Raw genomic sequence first — 12,989 nt, forward strand, 5'->3', positions numbered from 1 at the left:
GACGACGGAGAACGCGGAGATATAGTGTTATAACAACTGTGAAAACGGGAACTATATAGTTGACGATGGCACAAGACACGTGAAACGATGCTGGTTGGATGGTGTCTCTGTTCGTTGTCTTAGATGTATGGCTGTGCTACAATTCGAAGCATCCAATGATTTCAAGGACGAATCGGTACGCCTTGGTCAATTTTATAGGTAGAAAACTGCATTTGTTGAACCGGTGCTGTCTCGCGAGAACACGGAGGTGCTGGATTTTCACTTCTGTGTTGCAAAGCCAAGTACATAACGATGTTAATTAACCGTCGCGTGCGCGAGGACGACTGGTTAAAAGTTTAATGAGCGGAGAACGTGACGAGTTTGTGTCCAAGTATTCGACCTTGGAAGTTTCGACGATGGATGTTAACGAAGCTTTACATTTATTGTATAGGTAAAAATGTCTCTGTACACGTGCGACGCGAAATCGGTCTTGCACGTGTCACGGTCTAAGAGTGCCTTTATACCGTCTCTGTTTAGCGGAACTAAATGGGGAATTGTTGTGGTAAAGGACGAACGAGGAGGAACACATTGAAGGAAGGGATCTCAGTTTTTTAATACGTAGGAGGACCTCTACGTAGCTTGGAGAAGGAGACTCGAGATCAGGGTTGCCATATGTGAGTCTCGCCAGGCCCCTTACCCTTCCGCCCCTCGCCCAGCTTGTCTGCTGAGTTCGCCCCACTCTTCTCACTAACACTGACGTGTACCGCTAACTTGTTTTAGTGGGAAGAGTGGGGCGGACTCGGCACAAGCTGGACGAGGGGCGGAAGGGTAAGGGGCCTGGCGAGACTAGAATATGGTAACCCTGATCTCGAGATCGTTCATGAACTCGAGATCGAAAAATGTTCATCTTCAAAGACTTGTTCTGTACTGTTAAGTTTGAACACTTGCATTCGAAAAATCTTCACCATTTGTCACCTCCTGTACTAAACGCTTAGTCTTGTTTAGCTTTAGCCTGCGGTCTATTTTTCTAAGGAAGAATCGTGTTGCTCGTTCGCCGAGCAAACTTTGGGTCCTATTTTATATGTGTAATTTGTAGTAAGACTTACAAGAGTGTGTAGAAACGAAATACATTGTTCGCTTTCACGACCACGTTTGATGGAATGAGTGCGGGGTGTGCGCAGAGCTCTGATCAAGTCCAGTGCGAGAAGCTACGTACTTGTAGCATCGTTGTTGAAGAATGTCTAATACGGTGGGGTCTCCCAATAATTAGCTGGATGAGTGTTCGATTGAAAAATTTGAATCGATTCGAGACAGGAATTATTCCGAAGTTCAAGTGTATCGTTTGATCGCACCCAAACTTCTTCTACGCTTCCGACAATGTGATATAGTATTGTAAAAGAACTTCCAGCGAAACAATGCAATTTCTGGTGAATTAAAATTAGCGTGATTAGCGTGCGGTAGATTCTCAAGGGTCCAAAAGGGTGCGAACAGGTTTCTACGTATATCCAGTTAATTTTCGGGTGCTCCATCTGCGATAAAGGTTTAATATGAGCGTTGCGAAATGAATGTTACACAACATAGTGATCTAATACGCCTTTAGACTGAATTGTAAGACGATTTGTATCGACAAGTCTCTTTTATTTTCTGATACCCTGTTCAAGGTAACTAGTGCTCGCGATCACGATCATGATCTATTAATATAGAGATTAATATATATATATACACATACATATACATATATTTTTCTTAACCAAAGTTGTAAATCATATCAGGTCGTGACACGCTCGTGTGAGTAGTTAAAGTTAAGCCGACAAAAAGAAAGTACATTATCGCAAAAGAAGGAAAAAGCAGAGAAAGAAAATGGGGGGGGGGGAAATAGTAAGTGCTTGTAACGGCGCAGCTGGTTGGCTAACAATCATTTAGGTGTCCGTGTCATTTTGATATTTATTTAATTAATTTACCAAGTGCAAATCTGTCGTACACCAGATATATCATCCTTAATAAATTCTCACATTTACTAAATCTTAGTTTCTTTCTGTTTCTCTTCCCTCAAAGAAATATGAAAACAGGATATAATTCTATTTCAATCAAAATCCAGGGTATTGGTGTTAATAGGTTCTCTAAAGACTTCTAAGAACATCGCGAAAGTTTCCTTCCTGGTAAAACCGTTTAGATGTTTGAAAACAGTAATTAGCTGACAGGAGGTCAGGGGAATCCTCGAGGTGTATAATGGTCACAGTAGCGACCTGATAATTAAATTAGGTGAACCTGCAGAAAACAGCTACCTATCTTCTGATCTCGATCATTTTTCGATATGTTATCAATTTCGACATTCTGAATCATTTCTCTGCAGTCACAAAGCCTGAAAAGTCTGTCTTAGTACATGTAAGTTGATAATAAGAATCAACAATGATCTACATCGGTGGAAGTTTCCTGCGGGAGCTTGATCCGATGAGAATCGTTTTAATTAATGCAGAGATAAGAGATCAATGGAAGACATATCAGTATAATTCCGCGATCAGGCCTCGTGCGTAATGGCCAATGCAAATGTTAATCTTTTATAAGCAGCGTAGAGTTCATTAATCCCCAGATACGGTACCATATTTTCTAATTACTATGTTCCATACGGGAACATGTAACAGTAGGGCAAACTTTAGTAGTTTAGGGAAGAGACGATCGATGGATCTTAACCAACGGAATTCTCATTGATTAAGATCAAACAATATAAAAATGTTATTGTATATACAGGATCAACCGTTTTTAAACGGCCAAACGTTAACCAGCTGTAGAGGACCCCAAATGGAACAACTTTTACCCCTATCACTTTTTTTGTTTCGACCTTGATTTCCAGATAATTGCAAAAAAACCATCATTTTTTGAGTTTACATAAAATTAAATATCTCAGGACTCCAACGCCAGGACTCCACCGCCACTTTCCAACTTATTTCTTTCAGGCTCCACGGTGTGCTCCACGCCAAAAAAACCATGATCCGAAGGTCATACAAAAAAGTTTATTTAATAAAAAAGATGCCCCTACTTATTTTAAACTAAACAAAGGAGAAATCATCAAGATTCATCATTGGAGTCCTGAGATATTTAATTTTATGTAAACTCAAAAAATGATGGTTTTTTGCAATTATCTGGAAATCAAGGCCGAAACAAAAAAAGTGATAGGGGTAAAAGTTGTTCCATTTGGGGTCCTCTACAGCTGGTTAACGTTTGGCCGTTTAAAAACGGATGACCCTGTACGTAGAAGATGATGGAGATTGTTAGTATGTACTTGCAAGTACATTAAATATTAATATTATCGCAGCTATCATGAATTTATATATTTTCTTAATGTAGAATGGAAAATTGATTGACGCATTGTGCTATTATTAAATATTGTACACTCGAAGATGATTGATCATGCTAGAGGATACAAGTACATACTTGTTCAGAGCAGACAGCATGGCTGATAAGCCGGTCGTTGTCTCTAAATCGTATCCACGGCTAATATTCTCTAATGATAAAACTTCTGAACCTTTTACAAAGGAAATTCTGTTTAAAATTTATTTAGATTGTCGGTCTTTTTACTATTCGTTAAAAAAATGTTGAAATGAGTTGGAGATATTGTTCTTATAATTTGTAAAGTATAATTCAGTTAAGACTAGAGTGTAAATGGTTTTTTTTTTCATAGAAGTAGACACTAATCAGCTGCCATAATCTGACAGTGTTGAATTATTCAAGTTAAATATAGAACATCTGATATAGACAATATAGACAAGTGTATCGAATATGAATATTTATGTTGTTCTGCAATCCTTTAAGAAGATAAGCTTCTCATAGAGAAGAAAAGCTTTGCATTATATTAGAAATGTAGTTCAGTGGTAGCAAATAACGCTTTTCTAAACAGTACTGTGTTTTACCACTGCAATATTACTTGCAGTTGAAGAAGCTAGGTTGTTGTATTTTAATGAAAGTAGCACAAGTTCGCGGGAACTGACTTTTTTCAACAGACTGATGGGACTGATGTCTTCACTCTTACAAGTCTCTAGAGCTTCTTAGCTTCCTTTTTCCGCTACGCTAAACTATACTGATTGGGCAGTTGATAACAATTGCTGCCAATCGGGTAGTTTGTTCGTCTAGTACACTCCCACCATTTTCGGGAATGCTGGAAGTGACCGTGAGGGATTTTATGGTATAGCGGGATTTTCCTCCGGGTCCGCGAGGTACTTATCGTGGCCTTGTGTGGGCCCCTCGGATCTCGGTCGGCTCGACCCTTCGGAAACTCGGGGGTTTATGATACCAGCGTTTGCTATTGAGGCCGGCAACGAAAGATTCTAGAGAACGGGACGTGCATTGTCTATAATCTATAATATCTAAATTGTACGCGTTGAAAACGGCTTTCTCGAAAATAGCTTTATTGCTGCTTGCCTCGCAAACCGTCCCGACCATTATTGCACGCCAAATGTTTTATTGTACGTGCCGGTGGCCGCTACACAAGTAAATGTTCATTAAGATATGGGAATTATACAGGGTGAGTCACCTAACGTTTGCGGTTGTTTGTGGCTCTAACTTTTCAAAAACGTTCAAATCGTATAGTCCAATATTAAAAAATTTATCGTTTTTTGAGAGCAATATTAAAGTGAATATTAAAGTGAGTCACTGTGCGTGTTTTTACAATAAACGTGTGAAATCCTCGGTCCAAACACACATGACACGAACGAGTTTCTGTTTCTGCAAAGAATCCCTAATGATCATACGTGGCTGGGGACCGCAGACGCGTGCACACAATGCCCGGCTCATCAATAAACAATTTTCCACTCATCCGACAATGTCGTCAATTCGCAAAGAGGATTAACAGCGACACGTTCAATCCGTTGCCACCAAAACACGACTATCACCGTTTGCCTAACCGAGGCGGGTCGTATTGGCCCATAGAAGGGGAATACCCGTTCACGAAACAACTCGTACAAATGTGTTCGAGGAGGAAGAGGTGGAGGTAACGCAAGGTACGCGGACATTCGCTTTTGTTGGTCGTTCAGTGGCTCGGCACACTCCGGACCAGGAACCAGGTCCTCAAGCTCCGCTCCAGCTAGGCCAGATTTCGTCGTTTACCTTCAGAACCGATCCCTTCGTCACCTAAGATTCTGCAAGGAGGAGAATTTTTACAAGTGGGAGAAAAGGAAGAGAAGCTCGAGCTTTTTCAGGTTCTCTGTACAAGTGAACAGAGGGGAATAGAAGCATCAACGAGTGTCCAAAGAGAAGAGAAACCTCTTCCAGGTTGGAAAGTAGAAGATGTATGTAGACGAACGGTCGGCTAGGACTTCCAAATAGAAGATTTTGGAAGAAACTTTCCCTGGAATGAATTTTGAAGCTGATAGAGCTACAAGATTGTTATCATCTAGTCGCTGTGTGGAATGACGAGTGTAATCACTGGTGCACGGTAGTCCCGAAGCTTGCCGAGAATCAAGAAGAGATTGATATCTCTGAGAATTTTGATGGGAGCTAAGGAAATGTCAGCTCTATAGATAGCCCGAGATTTCAGAGATTGAATCACTTCGATTAGATCTCTTTGCTGACTGCGAGGAGGCAGATCAGGTTAACGAAAGTGAAGCTGGAGAAAGGAACTGTTGCTATCGCGTGTCCTTCGTGGTGCATAATTAGATGTAATAGCTGATACCTTCAGAGAGATGTTGAAGGTAAAGATGAAGATCTAAGAGTTCACGGAGAAGAATTCTCTGAGAGGAATGTGGCTTATGAATTGCGGAAGAAACTATTTTGCGTTAAATGTTGATTCGATCGGAGGCAAAATAACGCGAGGAAACAGATTTCTGTGGAAACTCGAGGATAATCTGAAGAGGAAGTATCTCAAAGGGGAATTTCAATGATCGTTGATTAAGAGTTTGATCGGAAGATTTTGATTTTTTATATAACTCCAACGTACTTAAATACGAAGAATGCTGGTGTGAACTTCGTGGAGACTGAAGAGAGATCGAAGTGCAACCTGTTGGGACCGAATCATTCAAAATGGCGCAGACACCGTCCCCGAACGACGAAGCAACTAACAAGTATGTTTCTATTTAATTAATAATATTCTCTTTCGTTTTTCTCTCACAGAAATTCTCAAATTTATATTGTTCTATATATTTGCGATCAAAACGGGTTGGTGCAGTTTAAAACAGGAGGAAAATTATATATATAATACTCTGTTTTTAAAATGATTCGAGAAACTCTTTTGCTATTGGTGCGGTAAACAGCAAATTACTTATTTGCGGTTCGCTTTGTGAATAGAAAGTGGACAAGGACACTTCTGTAGCATTGTTTGTTTGACCAATAGTTTACGACCAACTCGACCATTAGCAATCGAAAATTAAATATTGTTTAAATGATTAGACAAGCTAATGGCATGTTTTCCTGTTTGAAAGAAAACACTCGCGTTATCGACGTCAACGTTGCTTTTGAATTCCAATGGTGACTCTACATATGTTTCATTTTACAGAAATTTTATTTGTCAAATAGCCTGCTCGAAGAACTGTTTATTGCTATTTTTAATTGGGCTGGCAATTAAAAATACCAGTTTTTCAGATTATTCTCGAGTGTTCGCGGTTCTTTGCAATCTGAAATAAAAATCTAATCTGTCGTTATTTTTCCTATTTAACGTTTCATACAGTTTTGTATCGCTTATCTCCATCTGAATGAGTATTTTATAGTGCTCTTGATAGTAATGGCGATGCTCAGTTTCTGAAGTGTTTATCGAAATGAATAACACGAGATAATCTAGTGGTAAAATAATAAATAATATAAAAAGGTAGACTAATAAAATCTGAGATGAGAATAAATAAATAATGCGCTGTAAGTAGCAGAGCAAAATGTAAACAATAAACTGGAGAAACAGCTTCCATATCACGGCCAAGTACTCGTCTCAATATGCGGAAATGCAATTTATGCAGGGCAACACGCATTTCTTCGAGTGAATGTCGACGCGTGTCTACGCAGAGACCTTGGGCAACTAGTGTCACATAATTATTATGTTTCTATCATGTTAGTTCATTGTAATCTGTTTTACGTAACTTTCTGCATATAAATGCATCTTACATTGATACGCACACGTCAACAATTCAGATAAGAAGTTCGATGAACCATCAACAATTAATTAGAGACGTTAAGAAATTCTCGCTTCTCGTTGAATCCATTAAGATAAGTATTTTAGTGTTTCCAGATGTAATTAACTGGTTTGTTCGTGTGATTTGCGATTAATTTTTATTGATTTTTAAGTGTCAATATCCCTTCCCTCGAGATATCTCGAGGCAAGAAAATACATATGACTTAGACCGCTTTCATAATGATGGGCACAATTGCGCTTCCCTCTGATTCATGCTATGTACCGTCGTTTATCATCGTTTGTCGAATTCTTTCGCACGAACGGACCTCGAATGGTTAATCGAATGTTATTTAACATCGCAATTACACAATTGTTAGTTTCTTATCGGTAGTCGCAATGACGTGTCGAGATAAGTCGTCTATACACATTAGTATCGTTCATTAGTATGAGTAACACGTGTCACCAAATTAAATATCAATGTTAAAATTTCCATAAAGCAAGTGAGTCAATCTTTCAATGTTTTTTCCAACATCAAAACTGTTTTTATTTCAATTGGTATATTTCCAGACGCAGTTTTTCCGCTTTTCTTGAGGATGATCCAAATTAGGATCGAAACGTAGAAAGTGTAAAATTAATTTGTAAAATTGCTTTAGTTGTTTAATTGATCGAACCGTTGCGCCGAGATTATAATTCTTGTCTGTTTTTAAACATCATTACGATCGATAACTTTAATAACATTAGTATCGTTCCTTCAAATCTGGGCCTAAAAGTGAGGAAAAATCCGTACTGGAATGTTTGCATGCTAATCGAAGAAGCGTTCGAGGATTTCGTTTAAAGTTTAACCATATCTAATCGCTCTCGGCAATAACGCTTACTTAGAACAACACTTAAATCACGACTCAACAATGGTTTATCCAATTTTTCTCACAGCTAATCTCCTAACAGCTGTTCAAACGCGAATCATTTCATTGATCAATAAATCTTCACGCTAAATTATTTTTTTACATCATTACATATGTATATTAAAAGTTTTAGACTAGCCGATAGGATGAACTGACAGAAGACTAGACCAAGAAAAACACGATTGATTTTTCTCCGAGTTGCTCGGAAAATTTCTTTATTATTCTCTTGACATTTTTATAACCAGTCTAACGATGCCCGGTTATTTATGTTATTCTTTTACGGTCCCTTTGCGTAATCAACAAGCCAAGGTTATAAATAATCGTTTTATTACATCTTCAGCACAATGTTGAGGAAACAATTAATGCAATTACGTAACCAAGTGTCCAACTTTTTCCGGCAATTCATAGCCATCGGGTTATTACCATAGTGTTTAGCATTTTTAAACGCATCCTTTGATCATTGCAGAATATTCTCAGCGAGCGCGAAAATCGCGAGATCCTCCGTAGCAGCTGGTGATCTTAAAATGGAACGTTAATGATTCTTTGATGACTCGATCGAGCCGAGAATATTTTTCTTTCTTGGTTACCCAACGCTTAATTGTTAAGCGATAGATGTACTCGATTTCAAACTTGTTACAGGTTTCGCACTCCAAATTCATCCTTTTCAAGCATGTAAATTTTTCAAAAATTCATTCGCCAATAATCTCGCCTAATTGCCCGTGGCTGAAACACCATAATTCGCGAGCTCTTTATCAAGACTGATCCCTATTACCGAGGAAAGTTCTCATGAATGATGGATCTAGTGGCGACGGAGGATTATCGCGATAAGTGACAACGACCGTTTCTATTGAACTTCGGATATAGCCTCAGACGATTGTGCTAGATTACGTTTGTCTTCGGATGGCTTAATTTTCCCAGTCGACTTATCACTCTGGAGCTTCCTTCCTTTCGTATTGCCCATTGTTCGCGCCTTCACCTCGTTATCGGTCAGAATAGAAAAATTTCGACGTGTCACAGGTGGGAAAAAAACAGCCAACGCTTAACACGAATTAAGCCAGGATAATAAAGATCAACCGAGGCCAGAAGCTGTATTGAAACAGCAGATACAGGCGTTGCGATAAGCGCGTTACCTGGAGACGTTCTCGCTGTTCTTTTCCATTTCTCCAAAAATTCTTGTACAACAGTACGCAGAAAAATTGTATTACTCCTTTCAAAATTCATTATTTTTAATTTACTTCCTCGAGATGCCATTTTCATGCGAAACATTTTACTACATCGTTAGAAGTTGAAATTCAATCCGCAGTCTAATCATCACATTACTTGGCATTGATATTGCAAAATAAATTTCCAATGAATCCATTGTTTTATTTCGAACAGTAACGCATACCTAGAATCAGTATCATTAAAAAGGTAATTCAACGTGAGATAAATCGACCGACTACGACGTAGTAAATCGTCGTCGTCCGTCGTCGTCCGTCGTCGCATTAACGGATTAACGTTCGTCGACGGTTCTTCTGTCTTCTTATCGCATCGCTGCCCTAATCCCCAAGAGTTTATTGGCTTTTTCTCTCGATCCGGGCTCCTCAGCCAAGAAAAAAAAATCGAATGGTTCGATCTGTTTGCGGAAAATCCTCTAAAAAAAATAGGAAATAAAGGATTAGGGGTATCGTTGACATCCGACGTCATGCTATTCGCGTGGCACCGGCATGATACGACAATTATTATCAATAGGGATTGATGTAATGTCTGAATCTATAAATTGAGAGGTCAGTGAGACTTGAACAGAGACTTGGTCAGTGTCTAGCGAAGAAGAAATCGGTGTGAGGGTGGTGTGATGAGGTGGGTCCGAAGATAATTTTTCCTTTCAAAAAAATTGATAAATATATTCATATTTATTAAAAGTTTCCTTCCGCGTTAATTGTTCAACACTAAACCTGCCACTGTCGGTCAAACGACCGGTTTTATATTTCTCATTTTACTACATTTTACTAAATTGCACAAAATATAAATACACAGAGCCATGTCATTTTCAAATGCTTCAATTTGAATCGCTTCTAGTGCTCGATAGGTTTAATGTTGACATTACCAAGCGGGTTCTTGAATTTCTTTTGGTAATGGGAAATAAATGACACGTTCGAATAATTGAGAAGAGAAATTTCAACGGTGTGTGCTGTAAAGGAGAGGGAGAAACTTCGTTCCACAAGGGAATCGAGAGAGCTACCTGCGCAAACTGGTGCTCCGGGTTACGCAAACCTTGGAGAACGTGCACCGACGCTTATGTAATCGTAGTAAATCGGAGTGGAGGGCCTTTCACGCCGAAAGGATCTGTGTCAATGACAGAGGCCACAACAGTTGACGGAATAAAAAAAAAACTGACTGATGGTCTGTTAGTCATCTTCCCAGTTAGCTGATTCGATTCACTTTTCTCGTTTTAAATTGCACCTACCCATTCTTGTCGCAAATGCATCAAATACGCTGTTTAGCGATGACCCAATAATTCGTTTGATAGATACCAGTGTTCCCTCTGAATAATAAATGTGATCTGCTCGTTAGGAATGGAGAGAAAAGTTTGCAAGCGGAGCTGAACGGTAACACGGAAGTGTCTTCGATATCGAAGCTTCGACAAGCATTGCCGCAATGTTCCGCGGTTTGCGCGAAAAATCTTCTGATGTTGACGTTTGGGTCTACCCTGGGATTTTCCACGATCCTGATCCCAGAATTGAGGAAGGAAGACTCGGAAATCCCGGTTAACATGGAGGAGTTAACATGGATCAGTGAGTCTGCTAATAGTTTTTCATAACACGCCTCCTGGTCAAGCAATTTTAAAATAAACTAATGTCTTTCCGTGTTTACAGGCAGCTTGAATCTCTTCCTGGTGCCTATCGGTTGCCTGGTCAGCGGTCCGGTGTCTCAGTACCTAGGTCGCAAAAGGACAATGATGCTGATCAACATCCCCTTCATTGCAGCGTGGATCATCTTCCACTATGCCAGCAGCGCTGCAATGCTGTTCGTCGCGTTGGCTTTGACAGGATTGACTGGTGGCCTCCTGGAGGCACCTGTGATGACTTATGTAGCAGAAGTCACGCAGCCACATCTCCGTGGCATGCTCTCCGCTACGTCCAGCATGTCCGTTATCCTTGGAGTCTTCACCCAGATGTTGAGCGGGAAGTTAACTACCTGGAGAACAGTTGCCTTGATCAACTTGGCTTACCCTGTCATCTGCCTCGTCGCTCTCTGCTTGGTTCCGGAGAGCCCCCATTGGCTTGCCGGTGAGTTCTGGGTCGGAAGAGATGTTTAACTTTCGAGTCAAACTACAGGGTCTGTCCGAAAAGAAATGCAACCACATTTAAAAAAAAAATCTATTAAATATATGGGTACAAACCTTTAAATTTCTCCAAAGTAGGATCCTTGGGCATCGACACATTTTTTCCAGCGCGATTTCCATGCTTCATATGCTCCCTGGAAGGCGTTTTTTGGAACCTCTCGTAGTACCCTAGTGTCGCAGCCTCGTCGAGCACTTTCAACCAAAACTTTTCCTTAGATTGCGGGAAAACAGTAAACGGTACTTCTTAGTTGGATCACAACACTTCCTCAACCCCCGTACAGTCCTGACTTGTCTCCCGCCGACTTCTTCTTGTTTCCAAAAATTAAAAATGTGCTAAAAGGATGCCATTTGAAAGCGTGGAACGCGTCAAAGAGGCTGTGACGAGGATACTACGAGAGGCTTCAGAAAACGCCTTCCAGGGAGCATACGAAGCATGGAAATCGCGCTGGAAAAAATGTGTCGATGCCCAAGGATCCTACTTTGAAGAAATTTAAACGTGTGTACCCATATGTTTAATAGATTTAAAAAAAAAATGTGGTTGCATTACTTTCCGGACAGACCCTGTAGCTCCGAGTGTAAAGGGTTAAGATCTAAAATAGATCTTATGTTCGTAATGCAATTTAGATACCAATTGATCTCGTGTTCCAGCGACAGGAAAATTGAAGCGAGCAGAAGACGCTCTCTGCTGGCTCCGGGGTTGGGTGAGCCCAGCCGAGGTGAAGGCGGAGTTCGAATACATATGTCAGGAGGTGCACAAGCCAGCGGAGTCGCGACAGAAGGTCTGGCAGGAGTTCAAGAAGAGAACATTCTACATGCCCTTCCTCCTGGTCACCTGGGCCTTCTTCGTTGGGTCGTTCGGTGGCACGATAAGCTTGCAAACCTTCGCTGTGATCGTGTTTGAAAAGCTGGATGCACCAATCGACCAGTATACGGCTGCTGTGATCCTTGGCCTTGCGCAATTGTTGGGCACGCTGATCTGTGTGTCCGCCATCCATTTCACTGGAAAGCGGAAGTTGAATTTCCTGTCCATCGGTGGCACTGCGTTCTGCTTCTGTGCCGCAGCCATCTACGGGTGCTTGAAGGAGAATGATGTGATCGACGGACAGAACTTAAGGTGGTTGCCTACCACCTTGCTGATCGGCTCAGCCTTCCTGTCTCACGTTGGGATTAGGTTGCTGCCGTGGGTTCTCGCCGGAGAAGTTTTTCCTGTACAGGTAAATCCTGCAAACAGCCTAGAAGTTTTAATTTTGCATGAAGATTCGCAGTCTAGATATAACAATGATTTCTGATTGCCAAACAGGTGCGAAGCAGTGGAACAGGGGCTGCCGGTTCCATAGGCTACGTTTTCAACTCCATCGCGAACAAGAGCTTCCTCTACATGATGAATGGAATGACTCTGGTTGGCACTTTCTTCTTCTACGGTCTGATAAACATCCTCGGCGGCTTGGTACTCTACTTCATGCTGCCGGAGACAGAGGGCAGGACCCTCAAGGAGATAGAGGACCACTACTTAGGCGTACAGAGCTTGAAGCACAAACCAAAGAAAGAGTCTATAGCTATCAAAGAGAAGTGGGCTGCCACGAACGCGGTTGTGATCTGCGACGATAACGAGAGTAAATTGTGAATCGGATGTAACTGTAATCGTTCGGCTTGAAGTTCCTTGATAGTTCGTTGAATCTGTTAACGAAGGAGGACG

General features: G+C 40.8%; 1 protein-coding gene across 1 annotated transcript; it reads left to right on the top strand.

The window, feature by feature from the left end:
* The first annotated feature begins 1,123 nt into the window (after positions 1–1,123).
* LOC143213158 (facilitated trehalose transporter Tret1) lies at positions 1,124–12,917 on the top strand. Its single transcript, XM_076432771.1, has 5 exons — positions 1,124–6,032; positions 10,522–10,742; positions 10,824–11,237; positions 11,942–12,507; positions 12,594–12,917. Exons 1-5 carry the CDS (start codon positions 5,992–5,994, stop codon positions 12,915–12,917), a joined length of 1,566 nt encoding a protein of 521 aa, XP_076288886.1. The 5' UTR covers positions 1,124–5,991.
* The last annotated feature ends 72 nt before the right edge of the window (positions 12,918–12,989 follow it).

Source organism: Lasioglossum baleicum, chromosome 1 (assembly GCF_051020765.1).
Source record: "Lasioglossum baleicum chromosome 1, iyLasBale1, whole genome shotgun sequence".
In the NCBI taxonomy this organism is placed as follows: Eukaryota; Metazoa; Arthropoda; class Insecta; order Hymenoptera; family Halictidae; genus Lasioglossum; species Lasioglossum baleicum.

What these genes read in the sequence shown, in the direction of transcription:
- LOC143213158 (XM_076432771.1), top strand. Translation starts at nt 5,992, where the DNA reads ATGGCGCAGACACCGTCCCCGAACGACGAAGCAACTAACAA. An exon ending in GGAGGAGTTAACATGGATCA is followed by an intron (nt 10,743 to 10,823) that starts GTGAGTCTGCTA and finishes CCGTGTTTACAG; the next exon opens with GCAGCTTGAATCTCTTCCTG. An exon ending in GAGAAGTTTTTCCTGTACAG is followed by an intron (nt 12,508 to 12,593) that starts GTAAATCCTGCA and finishes ATTGCCAAACAG; the next exon opens with GTGCGAAGCAGTGGAACAGG.